General features: G+C 37.0%; 1 protein-coding gene across 2 annotated transcripts in view; it reads left to right on the top strand.

Annotated features, from left to right (window-relative positions):
- Positions 1 to 21,032, top strand: part of DPH6 (diphthamine biosynthesis 6) — a 161,820-nt gene that overhangs the window by 7,289 nt on the left and 133,499 nt on the right. For both annotated transcript variants that reach the window (XM_036266574.1, XM_036266580.1), the window contains exon 3: positions 1,221 to 1,414. In XM_036266574.1, the coding sequence (XP_036122467.1) occupies positions 1,221 to 1,414 (194 nt within the window). The remainder of the gene's footprint in view (positions 1 to 1,220; positions 1,415 to 21,032) is intronic.

Here is a 21,032-nt window from a genome sequence, read left to right as displayed (position 1 = left end):
ACATCAGTGTGAGAGAGACACATTGATTGATTGCCTCCTGCACTACCTGGACCAGGGTAGGGGATTGAACTTGCAACCCAGGTTTTCGCCCTTGACCAGGAATCAAAACTAACACCCTTTTGTCTGAGAGCCGATGTTCCAAACGCTAGCCAAACTGGCTAGCGCTTTAGCTCCATTTTTAAAAAACTTATTTGACCATGGAATCCTTTTTTTCATTAATACCTATTAATATGTTTGGTTATTTCTTTTCTGCAAGAATATACTTTAGAAAAAGTTCTTCAAATTATATTGGTGGCTACATCTTCTTTCATGAATATAGTATAATTTTCAATCTATTATAAATAATACTGTGATGAATATCCTTGCAAATACTCTTTGTGTATAGTCATGATTATTTTTTTCTGAAAAGTAAAATTATGAAATCACAAGGTCTATTGCAATATATTTCTAAATTCATTTACATCACCAATGATTCTGATGTGACTCATTCGTTTTGAATATTTTACCCATATATTAATGTTTGTGGAATCTTGTGACAATCTGTGATTGTGTTACTAATTAGCTTAAGTTATGTTTCTATACACTTTTGTAACTGCTTTAAAAATATTGATTTACCTGGTCCCAGTTGGGGTCATGTGGGTGGTGACCATTCGATGTGTTTCTCTCATGTCAATATTTCTCTCTCTCTCTTTCTCCCTCTCTCCCTCCTGCTCTATCTGAAAAAAAAAAAGAATTTATATATGTTTGTTGAAGTGTTGAATATAAAACATAGCAAGAGCATCTAAATTCTTTTACGAACTTTTGTCACTTGTTAACTAAGTAGATATTTAATTAAGAAAGGTGTCCTGCCCCAACTCAATGACTTTATGAATAACCTTGAATGAATTTAAAACACATTTATGTAATAAAATCTTTACATGAATAATTAAAATTTATTTAATAGATTTATCTTTAAACATTTGTTATATATAGTATTGAAAATTTAGATATAATTGTATTTATAATTAGCAGTAGAGGTGACTAGAGTTGATGTCAACAGGATGTAACTAAGGATAAATGTGCAGCTCATTTTATTTCACTTCATGAATGCAGAGATACAGTATAGTAAGCTTTTAAGTTATGTGTTAAACTGCTTTCTAAGCAGTAGAACCTCGATGGACTTTTAAATCCACTTTTTTTCACCCTTTTTATACTGATTATTTCCACTTTAATTGTTACAGTGAAGTCAGACGAGCTGGATAGCTACATGTATCAGACGGTGGGTCATCATGCCATTGATTTGTATGCAGAAGCAATGGCTCTTCCCCTCTATCGCCGCACCATCAGAGGAAAGAGTGTGGACACAGGACGAGTGTACACCGAATGTGAAGGTGATGAGGTTGAAGATCTCTATGAGCTTTTGAAACTTGTTAAGGTATGCAGAGTGACCAATTACGTTTACTGAATTTAATGTGTAATTTATGAAATTACATTTATTGACTTATTTAGTAATAATTTGTAACTGCTAGTAGCCCAACTATTCTATGAAAGGATATTTTGTCTTTTTTCTTTATCTTTCCCCGAGGACATTTTTCTACTTTTGTTCAGGTAGAGTGGGAGGGAGAGAGAGGAAGAGAGAAAGAGAAACATTGATGTGAAAGGGACACATCAAGTGTCTGCCTCCTGCACAACCCCAACCAGGGCCAGGGATGAACGGTCAGGGACAAATCACAACCGATGTACATGCCCTTGACTGGAATCAAAACCATGTCTCATTGGTCCATGGGCGGACACTCTAACTGCTGAGCCAAACCAACCAGGGCAATTTTGTCTTTTTGAATAGAAAAGAAAATTGTGTCTAGCTGGTGTGGCTCAGTGATTGAGCGTCGACCCACGCTCAAAGAGGTCACCAGTTCAATTCCCAGTCAGGGCACATGCTCGGGTTGTGGGCCCGATCCCCTGTGGGGGACATGCAGGAGGTGGTCAGTCAGTGTTCTTTCTCATCTATGTCTCCATCTCTCTCCCTCTCCCTTCCTCTCTAAAATCAATAAAGAAAAATTATTTTAAAAAAGAAAGAAAATTGTGCCCTGGCTGGTTTGACTCAGTGGTTAGACCGTCGGCCCACTAATGGAAGAGTCATGAGTTCAGTTCCCGCTCCAAGGCATGTACCTCTGTTGAGGGTCTGATTCCCCAGCCCTCGTCAGGGTCGTGTAGAACGTAACCAATCTGTGTGTGTCTCTCTGTCTCTCTCCCCCCTCTTCCGTCTCTCCCACTGTATCTGAAAAAAATCAATGGAAAGATATCCTCAGATGAGGATTAAAAAAAAAAATTGTTACTATTCCTTTATATTAAATAGTATTTAAAAATAAAACTTTTGATGTAGTTTGGCACCCAGGATTGTCAAATGATAATTAGTGAAGTTTCTCTTTTCCTTAGGATTTTGAAGCTGATGACCTTTCAATCATTTTTTTTTTTTTTTTGCAAATACTTTTTGACTACATACTGTGTGCTTGATATATAGTTATAGGAACTAGGGAATGGGACAATGAATGGATCAGACAAAGTCTTGTTCTGCTGGAGCTTACTTTCCAGTGGAAGAAGACAGACAATAAACAAGGAAACAAATAAATAACATGCTTGGTGATGAAGAGGACTAGGAAGAGGAATGAAGCAGAGTCAGGATGATAGGAGTGGTGGCAGGGAGTGGTCAAGCAAGATCTTTCTGACATGGTGAAATGTAAATAGACCTACAGAAAGTGAGCAACTGAGCCTTGTTTAAATCTAGTAGAAGAGGTATGAATTAAATACTAAAGTTCCTGCATGTCAGATTTTGGCAGTGTTGTATATTCATTGTTAATTTCTCTACAAAATTTAGAAGAGAAAGTGGGGAGGGTGCGGCCCATTTATCTAGTAGGTACTATACTCAGTAAATGTTAATTAATGGAAATTATCTTTTCATTTTCATTGATAGCCAAGTATTTGAATACAATTCAGTATTTTTCTTTTCTTTTTTTTAAATCTTTATCCGAGGACGTTTTTTTCATTTTTTGTTCAGATAGAGTGGGAGGGAGAGAGAGGAAGAGAGAGAGAAGCATCAATGTGAAAGGGACACATCGAGTGGCTGCCTCCCACACAACCCAACCAGGGCTGGGGACAAACTGCAACCAAGGTACGTGCCCTTAGCGGGAACCGAACCCTGGTCTCTCTGGACCAGAGGCTGATGCTCAAACCACTGAGCCAAACTGGCCAGGGCACAGTATTTTTTTTTTTAATTAATTAATTTATTTTTGTTACAGGTATTTCTCCTTTTTCCGTCACTGATTCCCCTCTCCCCCTCCCTCCCCACCCTGTTCCCACCTTTGTTGTCCATGGCCATTGTTCATACATACATGCATATAAGTTCGGTGGTTTATCTCTCTCCCCCACTCCCTCTTCAGGGGATTGTTAGTCTGTACCTCACTTCCACCTCTCTGGGACTACCCCGTTCCTCAGACTGTTATGTTCATTATATTCCACAAATAAGTGAGATCATGTGATATTTGTCTTTCTCTGCTTGGCTTGTTTTGCTTAAGATAATACTTTCCAGGTCCCTCCATGTTGTCTCAAAGGATAAGAGATCTTTCTTTCTTACAGCTGCATAGTACTCCATTGTGTATATGTACCACAGCTTTTTTATCCATTTGTCTACTGATGGACACTTGGGCTGTTTCTAGATCTTAGCTATTGTAAATAGTGCTGCTACAATTATGGGGGTACATATATTTTTTCTGATTGGTGTTCCAGGCTTCTTAGGGTATATTCCTAGAAGTGGGATCACTGGGTCAAATGGAAGTTCAGTTTTTAATTTTTTGAGAAAACACCATATTGTTTTTCATAGTGGCTGTACCAGTCTGCATTTTCACCAGCAGTGTACTAGAGTCCCCTTTTCTCCATGCCCTCGCCAACACTTGTTTGACGATTTGTTGATGGCGGCCATTCTGACAGGTGTGAGGTGATATCTAATTGTTGTTTTAATTTACATCTCTCTGATGATTAGTGATGATGAGCATTTCTTCATATGTCTCTTAGCCATTTGTATGTCCTATTTGGAGAGGTGTCTATTAAATGGGTTCCTCTGCCCATTTTTTAATTGAGTTCTTTGTCTTCCACAGTATTATTTTTAAATATAAATTTTATCCAGTCAACTACAGTCAATTCATATTAGCATATCGAATGAAATAGAGAATTAAAATTAATATGTCCTATCATTGCATTTCATTTTATTAATCTTCAGAGAAGTTCGGTTTTTCAGAAGTTAGTCATGAACCCATGTTGTGTAAATTGACTAGTCACAAATAACTACTTCAGTCTATACTTTAAATTTGATGCTGATCAAAGCTTAATATCAGTTAAGGATTTTGATTTTAAAAATATATAAAGTACTTAAATTTCTTTAAAGTTTACTCAACTAAAGTATTTCTTATTTTGTATGTCACAACATTTTCATTTTTATTTCTTCTTTATAAAAGAAACTGATAGGGGAAACAGTAATTCCATAATTTCCTCTTTAGTTCTGGATTGCATAAAAGTAGATACTTTTCAAAGGAATCACAGGGTCCTTGTTTCTTCCATTAGGGAAGATACATGCTAATAAAAACTATTTTGATTATCAAACAAGGGGAAAGCATAAGAGTTCCACTTTTATTTTTTATTTTTTATTATTATTATTTTTTTATTATTATTATTTTTTATCCTCACCCGAGGATACTTTTCCATTTTTTGTACAGATAGAGTGGGAGGGAGAGAGAGGAAGGGAGAGAGAGAGAGAAACATCGATGTGAAGGGACACATCGAGTGGCTGCCACCCGCACGACCAACCAGGGCCGGGGACAAACTGCAACCGAAGTACGTGCCCTTAGCGGGAACCAAACCCGGGTCTCTCCAGACCGCAGGCCGACGCTCTAACCGCTGAGCCAAACTGGCCAGGGCATAAGAGTTCCACTTTTAAATGTATTCTCCCCATACAGGCAACTAAGATCTTGAGAGTGTTCACTTTGAGGTATGAAATACTGAGTGCAATTTTGCATTTTCAAAATTTCTTTCTCAGCATATAAAGAAATTAAATACTACTAAGTTTTAGTATAAACCAGTATTACAAAATGGTGGGATTCACTCAAGAACTAATTGGATTGCTTAAAAATCACTGATAACTTTGGAGAAGCTCTGTGATAATAACAGCATTCTAAGAAAGGGAAAGATAATAAATTACTAATTAGTTTAATTAAAAATGGTCAGATTAGTAGTAATTATGAAGAAATTACTCTTTCAATCCATGCTGTCTTTGGAGAAATGGATGCTTTGCCATTATCTTTTATAACTGTCAGTTATGACATATATTAATGCTAATGTTAAATCTTGACAACTTCTGCTTTGGAAGTTTGTACATGATAATTATAACTATAGTTGAAAGAGATGTTATCAAGTTCTCTGGGACTAAATAATTTCTCTTTTCCTATGTAGGAATATTAATTTTACTTTGGGATATTTTAAGCACATAAATATCAGAAATATATTGTTTTTATGTAAGAGATTGTATAATCAGACTTTAATAGTTAAATACATTTATGAAACACTGGTGCAAAAATTCCAATAGAGGTCTTACATATTCTAATGAGTAATTGAATAATTATGGGAAAAATGAATCTAGAAGGCCTATAATTCTTCACGTTAGTCTTCACTAGTAAGAAAAATATGTAACTGCTTTTTTTAATCCTTTGAATATTAATAGAGCATTGAAAGTATTTAGATTTATTTAATTTTAAACATTTATTTATAACAGATTGCAATTTTGTGACTTTCATATATGTCAGTCTTTTGTTTTTGTAATTCTTTTTCCCCACCAAATACGAGAGCTGACTTTTGAGTAGGAGATGCTCCTTTTTGTAAAGAGGTTAATTGACTGATTACTGAAAAGAAGTAGGAAAGATTTGGAAGAATTTACAGAGTTAAACATTTCCTAACTTTTGTAGAGGTCATGAAAACTTTTAAAACTATAATAAGCCTTTGTATCTCATAGATCAGGTGATTGTGAAATATATATTCCAAGCTGTTTGCTAAATATCTGATTTTCATATTGCTAGTCTTTTATTCTTTAGAATTTCTTGAATATTAAAATGTCACTTTGGTTCTCATTTGGAATAATTTGGCATATAAATAACCTGCATTATTTCCTGAATATATAGTAATTTTCAAATTCTGTGTGTTTTCTTCTTAAGTCACATAAGCAATGTAGTAGTTACTAAAATATACCTATAAACATCATATCTCTATAGAGAATATATTTAAGGATCGATATATTCTGTCTTTCTCCACTGGTTTGGAGCCACTTCTTAATAGATCTGCTATCTTCCTCTTTCTTGGTTTATTCCCTTATTTAAATGGAGTCCATCTTCAAGAAACTTCCTTAGAGAAGGTACTCTCAAGTCCTTTCATTTTAAAAATGTTCCTATTCTGTTCTCACATTTGATATATACATTGTTGAATTTAAAATTTTACATTGAAAATCATTCTTCCTCAAATCATTGAAGACAATGCTTCATGGTATTCTAGCATTTTGCTGATGTGACTTTTGTTTCTTTTTAGCTGACTCGTTTTTTTCTGTCTGTTAACTTACGTGATTATGTCTTTATGCTTGGTGTAATTGGACATTGACGGTTGCTTCCCCTGCATCCCTTCTGCGTCTTCCTGTTGAGTAGCAGCATATCCCTGCCCTCTTTCCCTTAGTGTTAGTTCAGGGATGGAATTAATCCAAGTGAAAGCCAGTCACAACCTGGCGTTCTCCTGGCCATAGTGATTGGCCTGGTTTTGTTAACCTACATTGTACCAAATAAAATGAAGCCTAGGATGTTGGATGGTTGGCACAAGATAAGCTCTTTCTGTTGTCCAAAGGGATGTGTGGATGTGTGGCCTAGAATTGCAATGGCCTTTTCTTTCCCCTTGAGGAAAGAAAACCTGATGTCAAATCTGACACTAAAAATGGCAAAGCCAGTAGAATTGCAGTGTGAGGATGACTCCCATTATTTGTCTGATAATTTTGTCCCCTTGACTTTCTCTCTTCCTTTTTATGGCACTCACTGGTCAGAAGCTAGAATGCTTAAAATTAAACTTAATGTTTCTTGTCTTTTCTTACACATTTTATTTTAGCAATCATATTTTTAATATCCAAGAACTTTAGTTGTGTATACATGGTTTCTTTTTTTATACCAACTTGTTTCTCCTATGGTATAATACCCCTGTATCCTTCTTAAAATACAGATTAGAGATTTTAAACATTATCATTAATTCCTTGAAGTATCGATGTTTTCTATTTGGTCTTTTTTCTTATGTTTTGTCTCTTTCATATGGTAGGCTTTTCTCAAATGTCTTCATTGCTGACAGTGAACACTTTTGACTTGAGAATATTTCCAGCCTCATAGCTCACATTTTTTATACCTGGAGTTCAGGATATGTGGCCTAGTTTGATTCCTTTCTTAGCTTTCTTCTCTTTCATGCAAACAGTGGTTTGTAAGTTTTTCTGTTGATTTATCAGTTGTCATTCCTTTTCATCTGCTTTCTGACTCAAGAAGTTAATTGAAATTAACTTCCCGTTCTCTTTATGTTTTGGAGGTTTTACCTTTGTTTTCATTTTAATGGAATCTTTTGATCCAGAAACGTATTCATTTTATTCTCATGTAATTAATTTAATGTTCTTCCTTAAGTTGAATATTTAATTTTAGTCTTCCTGTTCTAATCTTTGGTGCTTTTCTTCTTTCATATTTTTTTTCTCATTAGGTATCTTCTATTGATAACCTTGAATTATTTAATGGATGTTTGTGATTTGAATATAACAATAAGTGAATAACTGCCTTTTTAAATGGAATATTGACTATTGATAGGTTTGTAAACAAATAACTGGCTTTTAAAAATGATTTTAATTTAATATTTTTAGTAAACATGAATTGCCGTTTACTCTTTGTATTGGTTAGAATTATTTTGATTACCAGGAATAGAAAGTCATATTCAACCTGGTTTAAATAAAATGAGGATTTCTTGACAATAACCTAAATAAGTTTGGTTTCAAGTAGACTAGATGCAGGACACAAATTATATAATCAAAGTCCTTCTCCCTCCCATTTTCCTATTTCCATTTCTTGCCTCTACTTTCTGTTGGGTCTATTCTCAGTGAAGACCCTTGTAAATGGCTCCAGTTACATTCTAGTAGGAAAATACAGTTACATTTTGTTGTCACTCAGTGTCCTGACTTGTAACATTCATGAACCCAGACACTACTGGGAGATGATTTTGTTTGACTGGGCAAGTCTAGGTCATATGCCACCTTGGAACAAGAGATGGAGTCGTTTTGTTCGGCGGAAACAACAGAACCCCCTGTGGGAAGGGTGAATCTGCAAATATAAAGCAGGCTGTTGCTGGTATAAGGGTGAAGTGTGGCAGAACAGCAAAGAGCAAGAATTTTTCTGAAAATAAATAGGTTCCAACTGCTTACAAACTGGAACCTTCCTAGATGGTTTTTCTTTCAATATCTCTCTCCTTCCCGCCCTCTCCCTCTTTTCCTCCCTTTCTTTCTTTGGTCTTACGTACTTTAAAAAGTAGTTGATCATGGGCCACAACAGTAAGCTTATACTCTAGGACCTGTATATTCAGTTGCTTATGATCTATTCACCTTAATGTCATATAGGCATTATATATTTAACAAGTTCAAAATGTATTCATAAGTGGGTTTTTTGCACATACTTGCTTTCTTTCCTGTCTTTCCCTCTTAGTTAAAAACATTATCATGTATCCCACCATCTAAATCAAACTCCGACCTCACTACTAGACTTCCACTTTTTATCAGTCTCCTCCCACCGCGGCCACACCATCAGATCTCTAGGCCATGTTGCTATTTCTATGACTTCTGAAATCTGACCCTTTGACTTTATTCCCACTGTTACTGGCTTTTCATCCGTACTGTGCAAGAGTCTCCTAACTAGTCAACTTGCCCTCCATATTGCCCTGTGCCCCATACAGCCCTTCTGTCACATTGTTGTCTGTGCACATAGTTAAATAACCCACTATTAAGATAAAGCCCAAACACATTAGCCTGACACAAGACTCTTTAAGAAGAGATCCTTGCAGTCCTACCTCTCTGATCCTACCATTCCGACTCAAGCTTCTGGATTCAAGTTATACTGAACTACTTATGTTTCTAGGAGATTGTTTTTCATATCTGAGTGGGGGTTTTTTTTGCCTGTGCTTTTGTATATTCTTATCTTTTTGTTCTCCTTAAGAACCCCTCCTCCTTTTATACCCTTCTATGAAACTAGCTCTAATTTAGCATCTCCTATCTGTTCTGTGGCAGCTTGTCTATACCTGCACTGTGCTTCTCAGAACATTGCTAGGATTGTTTATATGGCTATCTTTTGCTAGATTGTGAATCCCTCATAGATACACTCAATGCCCTTTATTTTTATGTCTCTGTTGTCAAGCAGTGTTCCTGGCATATGGCTGCCTTTTAAAGGACTATTGAACAAATTAGCCCCCCCAAAAAAACAAATTGCTTTTTATGTAATAATTTATCTGATGCAGAGGAGCCATGACATTGTTACAAAATATGATATAAAACTATGCTAAATTCATTTTATTTTTGTTTTTCCATTCAGAAGCATAAATGGAATGGGCATTATAGTGAAACTTTTCAAAATAAGGTATTCAGTTAGATTTGGTAGTGTAACCACTTAATGTACCAAGAAAAATTTCCAGCTGCAGAATATTTTATAAAAGTTCTGAGCAGATACTTTTTCAGATCATTTTTGGTAACTGCCTATTAGAAACCTGCTTATTATGGTGGAAAATTATTTTGTTGATCTCTTTTCACTTTGGATCTTGGTGGGGAGTGTCATTGGATAGCTTCAAGCACATCCAAAGGATTTGGAGTGGGAGGAGCATATAAGATGGCCTTAGAGAGGACCCTGATATAATGCTAATTAAACAGGCACATAGCCCTGTACAGATTGCTCCTGGCTCTTCAGCATTGCACAGCTTGCCTCAAGCCCTGTCAGTTCCCAAGATTTTGGACATTAAACCTGGTCCATTGGCACAAGGAATGCTTTGTTATTATTGATTCTGGAAGATCTAAACAGAAGAGTTGGAATTAGCACAGACCAGTGTCATTTTGACTTCCAGGTGTGGCAGTACTGAGGCTGTGCTATCTCTGGTCCTTGCAGATGATCAAGTCAAGCCTGCATGAGAAAACATATGATGGAAGATCTGTCTGGAAATAAAATGTTGGGTCATACTTGTCATTTACTTGTTTTTATACTTATCACAGGTCTAGAGTTTTCATCTATAGATTCCCCCCTAAAGCATGGAAAATGTGATTCCTTCATTCTAACAAAACTGTCATTCTATCTCTTCGACCTTGAACTTTTTCCACTTGGTATTAATGAGTGTGAGTGTATATTAGACATATGCATATATACTCTTTCTTTTTATCTTTTGCCTGAGTCAGTGCCTCTATAAATTCAACAATTGACTTGTTTTTATGTCTTTGCATTCCTTTCTTCTATGAACTATAGATTTCTTTCTATCTTATCTTCTACTCTATATATTTTAAAGTGTGTTCTATATGTATGACTTGTTTTTCAAATTTCTTTCTTTATGCTTTTCAGTCTTTGGTGTCTGTGTCCTGATGACTTTTTTTTTTCTTTTTCCCTGACTCTGCTTACCATGTATTTTTCAAGAAACCCTTTGTAGATGTCTACTTCTGAAGTTGTGTTGTCTAAGACACTAGATGTATGTTTCTGTCCTATAGTCTTTCCTTCATTTCTAGATCTGTAATTTACCTTGTCTTTATTATATTCTATGTTACATGACATTAATTGTGAAGAATACATTGCCAAGATTTTTAAGTATGAATTTCTTTTTCCTTTATTGTTGTCTTTATATATGTATTTTTTGCACAAGACTTTATTGTGGTCACATAACAATATGATAGATCTTGATCTTTCTCATCGACTTTCCCTTTTAAATTTGGAACATCTTCATTTTGTAAATTTGGAATGCCTAAATCATAAAATAGCCATAAAAACCGGTGATACTATCAATAAATATTTTGAGGTGTTTTTTTGTTTGTTTGTTTTTTTTAATATTGGTAAGAGATAATTCAGTTAGGGACTTGTTCTGTGATATGATGATGTGATAAAAAATTGAGTGAATCAAAGGGGTATGTTAGTTGACCTTGACTTTTACTATTAACTTTAATGTATACCACTACCATTTAGAGACTTTTCTTATGTCTTCTATTCTGCAAATATTAATTGGATGCTTAAAATGTACCATTACTGCTGAGTAAAAAGATGTATGAAACAGTCTCAGCCTTCACAGACCCTGAGGAGGTAAGAGACACACACAAAGAAACTAATACAAGGTCAAGTTGCCATTAGAGTGTGCACTTAAGGAGCTACAGGGATTCAGAGGAGAAAAAAAGTCTCCCGTGTTGGAGGATCAGGAGAGGCCTTATGAGGGAAGTTAGATTTGATATCCTTGAAAGTTGTTTGGATTTTGATGAAGGCAGGTATGGGAGAATGGTTACAAGAATGTTGCAGATTAAGGGCACAGTGTAGTCGACATCATGAAAGCAGGAAATCATGAGATATATTAGGGAAATACAGTGGTTGGCTAGAGCCCAGAGTTTAAGGAGTAGTGGGAAATAAGTCTAGAAAGGTTGATTAAAGCCAAAAAAAGGAGAGTCTTACATTTTAGGATTGTTAAGTTAGTGGAGCACCCCTAATGCAGTATTTTCCAAACTCAGTTGTATGGGTCACAACCATTTTTTTTTTTTTTTTATCCTCACCCGAGGACATTTTTCCATTTTTTGTTCAGGTAGAGTGGGAGGGAGAGAGAGGAACAGAGAGAGAGAGAGAAACATCGATGTGAAAGGAACACATCGAGTGGCTGCCACCCGCACAACCGACCAGGGCCGGGGACAAACTGCAACCGAGGTATGCGCCCTTAGTGGGAACCGAACCCAGGTTTCTCAGGACCGCAGGCCGACGCTCTAACGCTGAACCAAACCGGCCAGGGCTCCTTTTTTTTTTTTTTAGTGAAAGAGACTAGATTAAGAAAAAATATAAAAATGCATTATACATAGCAAGGTTAATTACTATTTTGTGAATTGAATGTGTATGTGTGTGTGTATGTATATTATGTGTATAAAAGGCTGCTACATATATCTCTTGCTGTTAAGCAAATTCTTATGGTAAAATAAATTTGAAAGCCACTACCTTGAAATATTTTGCAAAAGGAATTATATATAATTGTATGGTGAAAGGAACTTTAAAATCATTAGGTTGAACCATGATAATGCAAGAAATAAATTAGGGAAGTGGAACCCTGGAAATGAGGAGTTCAAATTGGAAATTGAGATACTAGGCCAGCTGAAAGATGCTGAGGACCTGAACTGGAGGAGTAGCACTGGGGAAGGTGAAGAGGGGACATTGAAGAGGTGGATTGATAGGGCTTGATGGTGATATTTAAATAAAAAGTGACAGGAAATCTATTTAAGGTACCTTGTAAACTGACAGTTGCATGGCTAATTTATTCAGCTTAACCTGGGCAATGTTGATAATCAGAGAGAATTATGATAGCTATGTATCACATATACAGGGTGGGGCAAAAGTACATTTACAGTTGTTCAAATAGAAAATAATACAGTAACTAAGAAGTAATAATACAAGAATAAATTCTGTGTTTCGCATACTCACTACTGTAAACCTACTTTTGTCCCGCCCTGTATTGTGGTCTAAATCTTATAGCACTCTATCTTTATCATCTCTTTAATCTGATATAGGATAGTATAGAAGATGTTTCATATTATTCTATGTTCATTTGGTCAAGACTCTTAATAAATGTTAGTCTTGATGATCCTTTTAATTAAATATTTAACATTTTCTTCATAGAGTTATATGTGGTACACATTAACTAAAATATTTTATCCTATTTCTTAACTAAATAAAACACTTAGGAAACAAAGTGTATGATATTAGCGCATTTAACATAATAATAATGCATATAGGTGGTATTCTAATTATCAGAGTAATTACATTGAAACGTATTTACTGGTAATCAAGCAAATATAAAGTCTCTTTATAGCTTTATTGAGATATGATTCACATACAGCACTGTGTAAGTTTAAGGTATACAATGTGATGATTTGATACTTATATATTGCAAAACGATTATCACCATAGCATTAGTTAACACCTCCATTCTGCCACTTAATTGCCATTTCTTTTTTATGGTGAGAACATTTAAGGTCTGCTCTCTTAAGAACTTTCAAGTATATAATTTTACAGTATCACTAGCTATAATCACCATGCTGTACATTAGATCCCCAGAATTTATTAATCTTAAAACTGGAAGTTTGTACCCTTTGACCAACATCTCCTCATTTTCTCCATTCCAAGCCACTCACTCCCCACTCTACCCTGTTTCCCTAAGTTTGGCTTTTATAGATTCCACATATAAGTGATACAATACAGTATTTGTCTTTCTTTGTCTGACTTCTGTACTTAGCATAATGCCCTCACATTTCATCCAAGTTGTCGCAAATAGCAGGATTCCTTCTTTCTCATGGCTTAATGATAATGTTCAATTATATATACCACATCTTCTTTATCTATTCATTCATTTATGAGTTAGGTTGTTTCCACATCTTGGCTAATGTGAATAATGCAGCAGTGACCATGGGGTGCATATATCTCTTCAAGATCCTATTTCATTTCCTTTGGATATATACCTAGAAGTAGGATTACTAGATCATATTCTAGTTCTGTTTCTATTTTTTTTATATTCAACATCATTTCATTTTAGTTCAGGTGTACATTATAGTGGCTAGACAATCATATACTTTGCAGAGTGTTCCTCCCAATATTTCAGGTACCCACCTGGCACTATAGATAGTTACTACAAGATTATTGACTGTATTTCTTTTTTTTTTTTTAATTAATTTACTTTTGTTACAGATGTTTCCCCTTTTCCCCCCACTGATACCCCCCTCCCCATCCCTTGCCTCCCTGTCCCCAGCTTTGTTGTCCATGTCCATTGTTCATGCATACATGCATATAAGTTCTGTGGTTTATCTCTCCCCTCACCCCTTCTTCTGGGAATTGTCAGTCTGTACCCCACTTTCACGTCTCTGAGACTACCCCGTTCCTCAGACTGTTATGTTCATTATATTCCACAAATAAGTGAGATCATGTGATATTTGTCTTTCTCTGCTTGGTTTGTTTCGCTTATTTTTAAGAACCTCCATACTGTTTTCCAGTACCTGAACCAATTTACATTCCCATCAGCCGTGCACAGTGTTCTCTTTTCTCCACAAACACTTGTTACCTGTTGTTTTTTTGATGATGGCCATTCTAAGAAGTATGAGGTGATATCTTACTGTGGTCTTGGTTTTCATTTCCCTGATGATTAGTGATGTTGAGCTCCTTTCCATGTACCTATCGATCATTGGGATATCTTCTTTGGAAAACTGTCTATTCATTTCTTTTGCCCATTTATTTTAACTTTTTATTTTGTTCAGTTACAGCTTATATTCAATATTATTTTTATTTTTTATTTTATTAATTTATTTTTGTTACAGATGTTTCTCCTTTTTCCCCTATTTACTCCCTCCTCCTGATCCCCCCACCACCACCACCCCCAGCATTGTTGTCTATGTCCATTGGTTACGCATACAAGCATAGAAATTCTTTGGTTTATCTCATCCTTCCCCCCATCCCCTTCTTCTGAGGATTGTCATTCTGTACCGTACTTCTCTGTCTCTGGGTATGTTTTGTTCATCAGCTTATTTTGTTCATTATATTCCACAAATAAGTGAGATTGTGGGATATTTGTCTTTCTCTGATTGGCGTATTTCCCTTAGCATAATACTCTCCAGGCCCCGCCATGTCATCTCAAAGGATGCGAGATCTCTGTTTTTTTTTTTTAAATAATTTTTTTCCCTCCATTGATTTTAGAGAGAGAGGAAGAGAGAAGGAGAGAGAGATAGAAACATCGATGAGAGAGAACATTGATTGTCCGCCTTCTGCATGCCTCCCACTGGGGATTGGGCCCACAATCTGAACGTGTGTCCTGACCCGGAATCAAACCAGTGACCTCTTGGTGCATGGGTTGATGCTCAACCACTAAGCCACACTGGCTGGGCGCGAGATCTCTCTTTCTTACAGCTGCATAGTGTTCCATTGTGTATATGTAACACAGCTTTTTTATCCACTCATCTATTGATGGACACTTGGGCTGCTTCCAGATCTTAGCTATTATAAATAGTGCTGCTATGAACATAGGGGTACATATATTCTTTCTGATTGGTGTTTCAGGCTTTTAAGGATATATTCCTAGAAGTGGGATCGCTGGGTCAAATGGAAGTTCAACTTTTAATTTTTTGAAAACACCATAGTGTTTTCCATAGTGGCTGCACCAATCTGCATTCCCACCAGCAGTGTACTAGAGTGTCCTTTTCTCCACATCCTCACCAGCACTTGTTGTTTGATAATTTGTTGGTGGCAGCCATTCTGGCAGGTGTGAAGTGATACCACATAGTTGTTTTAATTTGCGTCTCTCTGATGATTAGTGACCTTGAGCATTTTTTATTGTCTCTTGGCCATTTGTATGTCCTTTTTGGAGAGGTATCTATTTAGGTACTCTGCCCATATTTTAATTGGATTGTTTGTCTTCCTTTTGTTGAGGTGTATAAGTATTCTATATATTTTGGAAATTAACCCCCTATCTGATGTATGGTTGGCAATTATGCTCTCCCATAGAGTGGGTTCCCTTTCCATTTTGATACTTGTTTCTTTTGCCATGCAGAAGCTTTTTAGTTTGATGTAGTCCCATGTATACATTTTTCCTTTGTTTCTCTTGCCTTAGGCATTGTATCAGTGAAAATTTTGCTGCCTGTGATGTCTGAAATTTTGTTGCCTACATTTTTTTCCAGGACTTTTATGGACTCGTGGGTCACATTTAGGTCTTTTATCCATTTTGAGTTTATTCTTGTGAATGGTATAAGATGGTGGTCTAGTTTCATTTTTTTGCATGTAGCTGTCCAATTTTCTCAATACCTTTTTTTGAAGAGGCTGTCTGTACTCCACTGTATGCTCTTGCCACCTTTGTCAAATATTAATTGAGCATAATGTCTTGGGTCAGTTTCTGGATTCACTGTTCTTTCCATTGATCTGTATACCTGTTCTTGTGCCAGAACCAGACTGTTTTGATTATTATTGCTTTGTAGTATAACCTGATATCCACTATTGTGATCCCTCCTACTTTGTTCTTCTTCTTCAAGATTGCTGTGACTATTTGGGATCTTTTTTGGTTCCATATAAAGTTTTGGAGTATTTGTTCTAGTTTTGTGAAATATGTTGTTGGTATTTTAATGGGGATTATGTTGAATTTATAGATTGCTTTGGGTAGTATGGACATTTTAATGATGTTAAGTCTTTCAATCCATGAACAAGGTATATGTTCCCACTTTTTTGTATCTTTCTCTATTTCTTTTCTCAATGTCCTATCGTTTTCTGTGAACAGGTTAAGTTTATTCCTAGATATCTTAGTTTTATTGTTGCCATGGTAAATGGGATTTTTTTTTTTTTTAGTTTCATTTTCTGTAAGTTTATTATTGGTGCATAAGAATGCTTTCAATCTCTGGATGTTAATTTTTTATCCTGCTACCTTGCCAAGTTCATTTATTAGCTCTAGTAGATTTTTGATGGAATCTTTAAGGCTTTCTAGGTACAATATCATTTTCATCTGCAAATAATGATAGTTTCACTTCCTCCTTTCCAATTTGGATCCCTTTTATTTTTCCTTCTTCTCTCTTAGCTGTGGCTAACACTTCCAGTACTACGTTAAATAAGAGTGGCAAAAGTGGGCATCCCTGTCTTTTTCCTGTTCCTAAAGAAAATGCTTTTAGTTTTTGCCCATTGAGTATGATGTTGACTGTAGGTTTCTCATATATGACCTTTATTATGTCCAGATATGATCCTTCTATTGCCACATTGCTGAACATTTTTATCAGAAATGGGTGTTGAATTTTGTCGAATGTTTTTTTCACTATCTATTGATATTATCATATGGTTTTTATCTTTCATTTTGTTTATATGGTATATCACATTATTGATTTGTGAATATTGTACCAGCCTTGTATCCCTGGGATGACTTCCACTTGGTCATGGTGAATAATTTTTTTATTGCTGGATTCGATTTGCTAATATTTTGTCAAGGATTTTGGCATCGGTGTTCATCAGGGATATTAGCCTGTAGATTTCTTTCTTTGTAGTGTCTTTTTCTAGTTTTGGAATTAGAATTATGCTGGCCTCATAAAACGAGTTTGGAAGTATTGCTTCTTCTTGAATTTTTTGGAATAGTATGAGGAGAATGGTTGTTAGTTCTTCTTTGAATGTTCAGTTAAATTCCCCCGTGAAGCCATCCAGGCCTGGGTTTTTGTTTGCTGGGAGTTTCTTGATTACATCTTCAATTTTCTTAGTTGTTTTGGTCTGTTCAAGTTGTCTATCTCTTCCCAGTTCAATTTTGGGAGACTGTGTTGTTATAGAAATGTGCCCATTTTGCCTAGATTGTCCAATTTGTTGGCATCTAATTGTTCATAGTATTTGTTAATGATCCTTTGTATTTCTCTGGTGTCAGTTGTTACTTCTCCTCTTTTATTTCTGATTTTGTTTATATGGGTCCACTCTTTCTGTTTCTTGGTAAGTCTGGCTAAGGGTCCATCAATCTTGTTTATCTTTTCTTTTTTTTTAAATCTTTATTGTTGGATGTAAAATGTATTACAGATGCTCCACATTTTTCCCCCATTGACCCCCTCCTCCCCACTCCCGCCCCCCTCCCACCTTTTCCCATACTATTGTCTGTGTCCATTGGTTATGCATATAAGTTCTTTGGTTTATTTCTTCCCACCACCCCCAACCCCTTTCCCTTTGAGGTTTGTCAGTCTAGCAATGAATTTGTACTTCTTCTTTTTTGTTTTTTTATCCTCACCCGATGACATTTTTCCATTTTTTGTTCAGGTAGAGTAGGAGGGGGAGAGAGGAACAGAGAGAGAGAGAAACATCGACGTGAAGGGACACATCGAGTGGCTGCCACCCGCACGACTGACCAGAGCCGGGGACAAACTGCAACCGAGGTACATGCCCTTAGTGGGAACCGAACCCGGGTCTCTCGGGACCGCAGGCCGACGCTCTAACCGCTGAGCCAAACCGGCCAGGGCAAATTTGTACTTCTTAATCCCTTCACCTTTTTCACCCATTCCCCCAACCCCCCTCCCAACTGGCAACCAACAAAATGTTCTCTGTATCTATGAGAATGTTTCTGTTCTACCTGTTCATTTTGTTTGTAGATTCCATTGTTGATAGATATGTATTCATTGCCATTTTGTTTGTTCATACATTTTATCTTTTTCTTCAAAAAGACCCTTCATCATTTCATATAATAACGGTTTGGTAGTGATGAACTCCTTTAACTTTTTCTTGTCTGGGAAAGTTTTTATATGGTCATCGATTCTAAATGACAGCTTTGCAGGATAGAGTAATCTTGGTTGTAGGTTCTTGCTTTTCATCACTCTGAATATTTCTTGCCACTCCCTTCTGGCCTGCAAAGTTTCTTTTGAGAAATCAGCTGACAGCCTTATGGGAACTCCCTTGTAGGTAACTAGCTGCCTTTCTCTTGCTGCTTTTAGGATTCTCTCTTTGTCTTGAACCTTTTGCATTTTGATGATGATGTGTCTTGGTGTGGGCCTCTTGGGGTTCATCTTTTTTGGACTCTCTGTGCTTCCTGGACTTGTATGTCTGTTTCCTTCACCAAGTTAGGAAAGTTTTCTGCCATTATTGTTTCAAACAGGTTTTCGATTTCTTGCTCTCTTCTCCTTCTGGCACCCCCAAGATGCGAATGTTGGCATGCTTGAAGTTGTCCCAGAGGCTCCTTACACTCTCCTCATTTTTTTGGATTCTTTTTTCTTTTTGCTGTTCTGATTGGGCATTTTTTGCTTCCGTATATTCCAAATCGATGGTTTGCTCCTTGGATTTACATACTCTATTATTGAAGCTGTGTAAATTACTCTTTATTTCAGTTAATGCCTCCTTCAATTCTAACTGTGTATCCATGATTTCGAACTGGTCTTTTTTATGCTCTTGAGGCCCTCCCTAAGTTCACTGAGGTTCTCACTAAGTTCATTGAGCATCCTTATAAGCAGTATTTTGAACTCAGTATCTGTTAGGTTGCTTATCTCCATTTTGCTTAGTTCATTTATTGGGGTTTTGTTCTGTTCTTTCATTTGGGACCTGTTTCTTTGTCTCCTCATTTTGGCTGCCTCCCTGTGTTTGTTTCAGTGTATTACTTAATAGAGGTATGGGGCTCGCTGAGACCAGATGCTGCTCGTTTGAAAGAATTTAGGAAAAACCTGAAGCAGGATCCAAGACAGGCCAATCCTATGGTTAAGCAAGTGGCAAGAGCTTGGGTGGGCTTGAAAGTTGGGCGGGGTGGGGTGGGGCGGGGCGGGGCCTCAGGGAGTCAGCAGGGCGGGGCTACCAGTGTGAGCCAGGTTGCTGGATTCCCAGATATGGTGACTGTCTGCCGCCCCTGGGAAGGGCTCACCAAAGGAACAAAGGCCTCTGACAGCACGTTTGTCCCCAAGAAAGCCCCCTCTCCAGCCCTCGCTCCAGTGCCAAACAGCTCAGTTCTTCCCTGTATGTCTCTGGCGCCCCTCGAGCTGCCTCCCCTCCGAGCTTCGAGGGAGCAAGTCCGATAAGTTTGCACGCGGGCCCTTTAGGGAGCTGCCTGGGGCTCCGGCCGCTTCAGCTTCCCTGAGCCTCAGTTCCCGCTGGTTTTTCCAGCCAGAAGTTATGGGGACTTCTTTTCCTGGCACTGGAACCCTGAGCAGGGCACCTGGTGTGGGACGGGGACCCCTCAGTCCTCAGGAAGGACCTTCCCAGCTGAGGGACCCTCCTGATTTTTATCCGCCACACTTGGGTGTGGGACCAGCTCGTCCCGCCGCCTCCGCCGCCGCACTTCGCGCCGCCACCCCTCCTACCAGTCTGGATGTGGCTTCTGCTTTAATTTCGTAGTTGTAGGACTTCCATTCAGCTTGATTTCAGACAGTTTTGAATGATGGTTGTTCTGCAGTTTGTAACTTTGATGTGGTTGTGGGAGGACGCGATACCGTGTTTACCTATACTGCCATCTTGACCGGAAGTCCTTGTTTATCTTTTCAAAGAACCAGCTCTTTGTTTCATTGATCTTTGAGTTGTTTTTTTAGTGTCTATGTCGTTTATTTCTGCTCTGATCTTTACTATTTCTTTCCTTCTACTTGCTCTGGGTTTTTCTTTTTGTTTATCTTCCAGTTCTTTAAGTTGTAGTGTTAGAAAGTCAATTATAAATTTTTCTTGTTTCTTGAGGTAGGCCTGTAGTACTATGAACTTTCCTCTCAGGACTGCTTTTGCTGCATCCTCTCTACATTTTGTGTTGTTTTGTGTTCATTTTCATTGATTTCCAGGAATTTTTAAATTTCTTCCTTGATTTCCTTGGTTACCCATTAGTTGTTTAATAACATGCTATCTAGTCTCCATGTATTAGACTGTTTTTGCGTATTTTTGTTGTAATTGAGTTATAGTTTCATGCCATTGTGATCTGAGAAAATGCTTGATATGATTTAAATCTTCTTGAACTTGTAATGATTTAGTTTGTGTCCTAACATGTGGTCTGTCTTTGAGAATGTCCCATGTGCATTTGAGAAGAATGTGAATTCTTCAGTTTTGGGGTTTAATTCTGTGTAGATATTTATTAAATCCAATTGATCTATTGCATCACTTAAAGTCTCTGTTTCCTTGTTAATTTTTAGTCTAGGGGATCTATTCAGTGATGTCAGCGGGTTGTTGAAGTCCCCTGCTATGATTATATTGCTGTCCATTTCCCCTTTGAAGTACTCCAGAAGTTTTTAAATGTATTTTGGTGCTCCTGTGTTGGTT

The sequence above is a fragment of the Molossus molossus genome, unplaced genomic scaffold (assembly GCF_014108415.1).
Source record: "Molossus molossus isolate mMolMol1 unplaced genomic scaffold, mMolMol1.p scaffold_m16_p_1, whole genome shotgun sequence".
Classification (NCBI taxonomy): domain Eukaryota; kingdom Metazoa; phylum Chordata; class Mammalia; order Chiroptera; family Molossidae; genus Molossus; species Molossus molossus.
The sequence above is the reverse complement of the archived record's forward strand: the minus strand, read 5'-3'. Positions and strand labels throughout refer to the sequence as shown.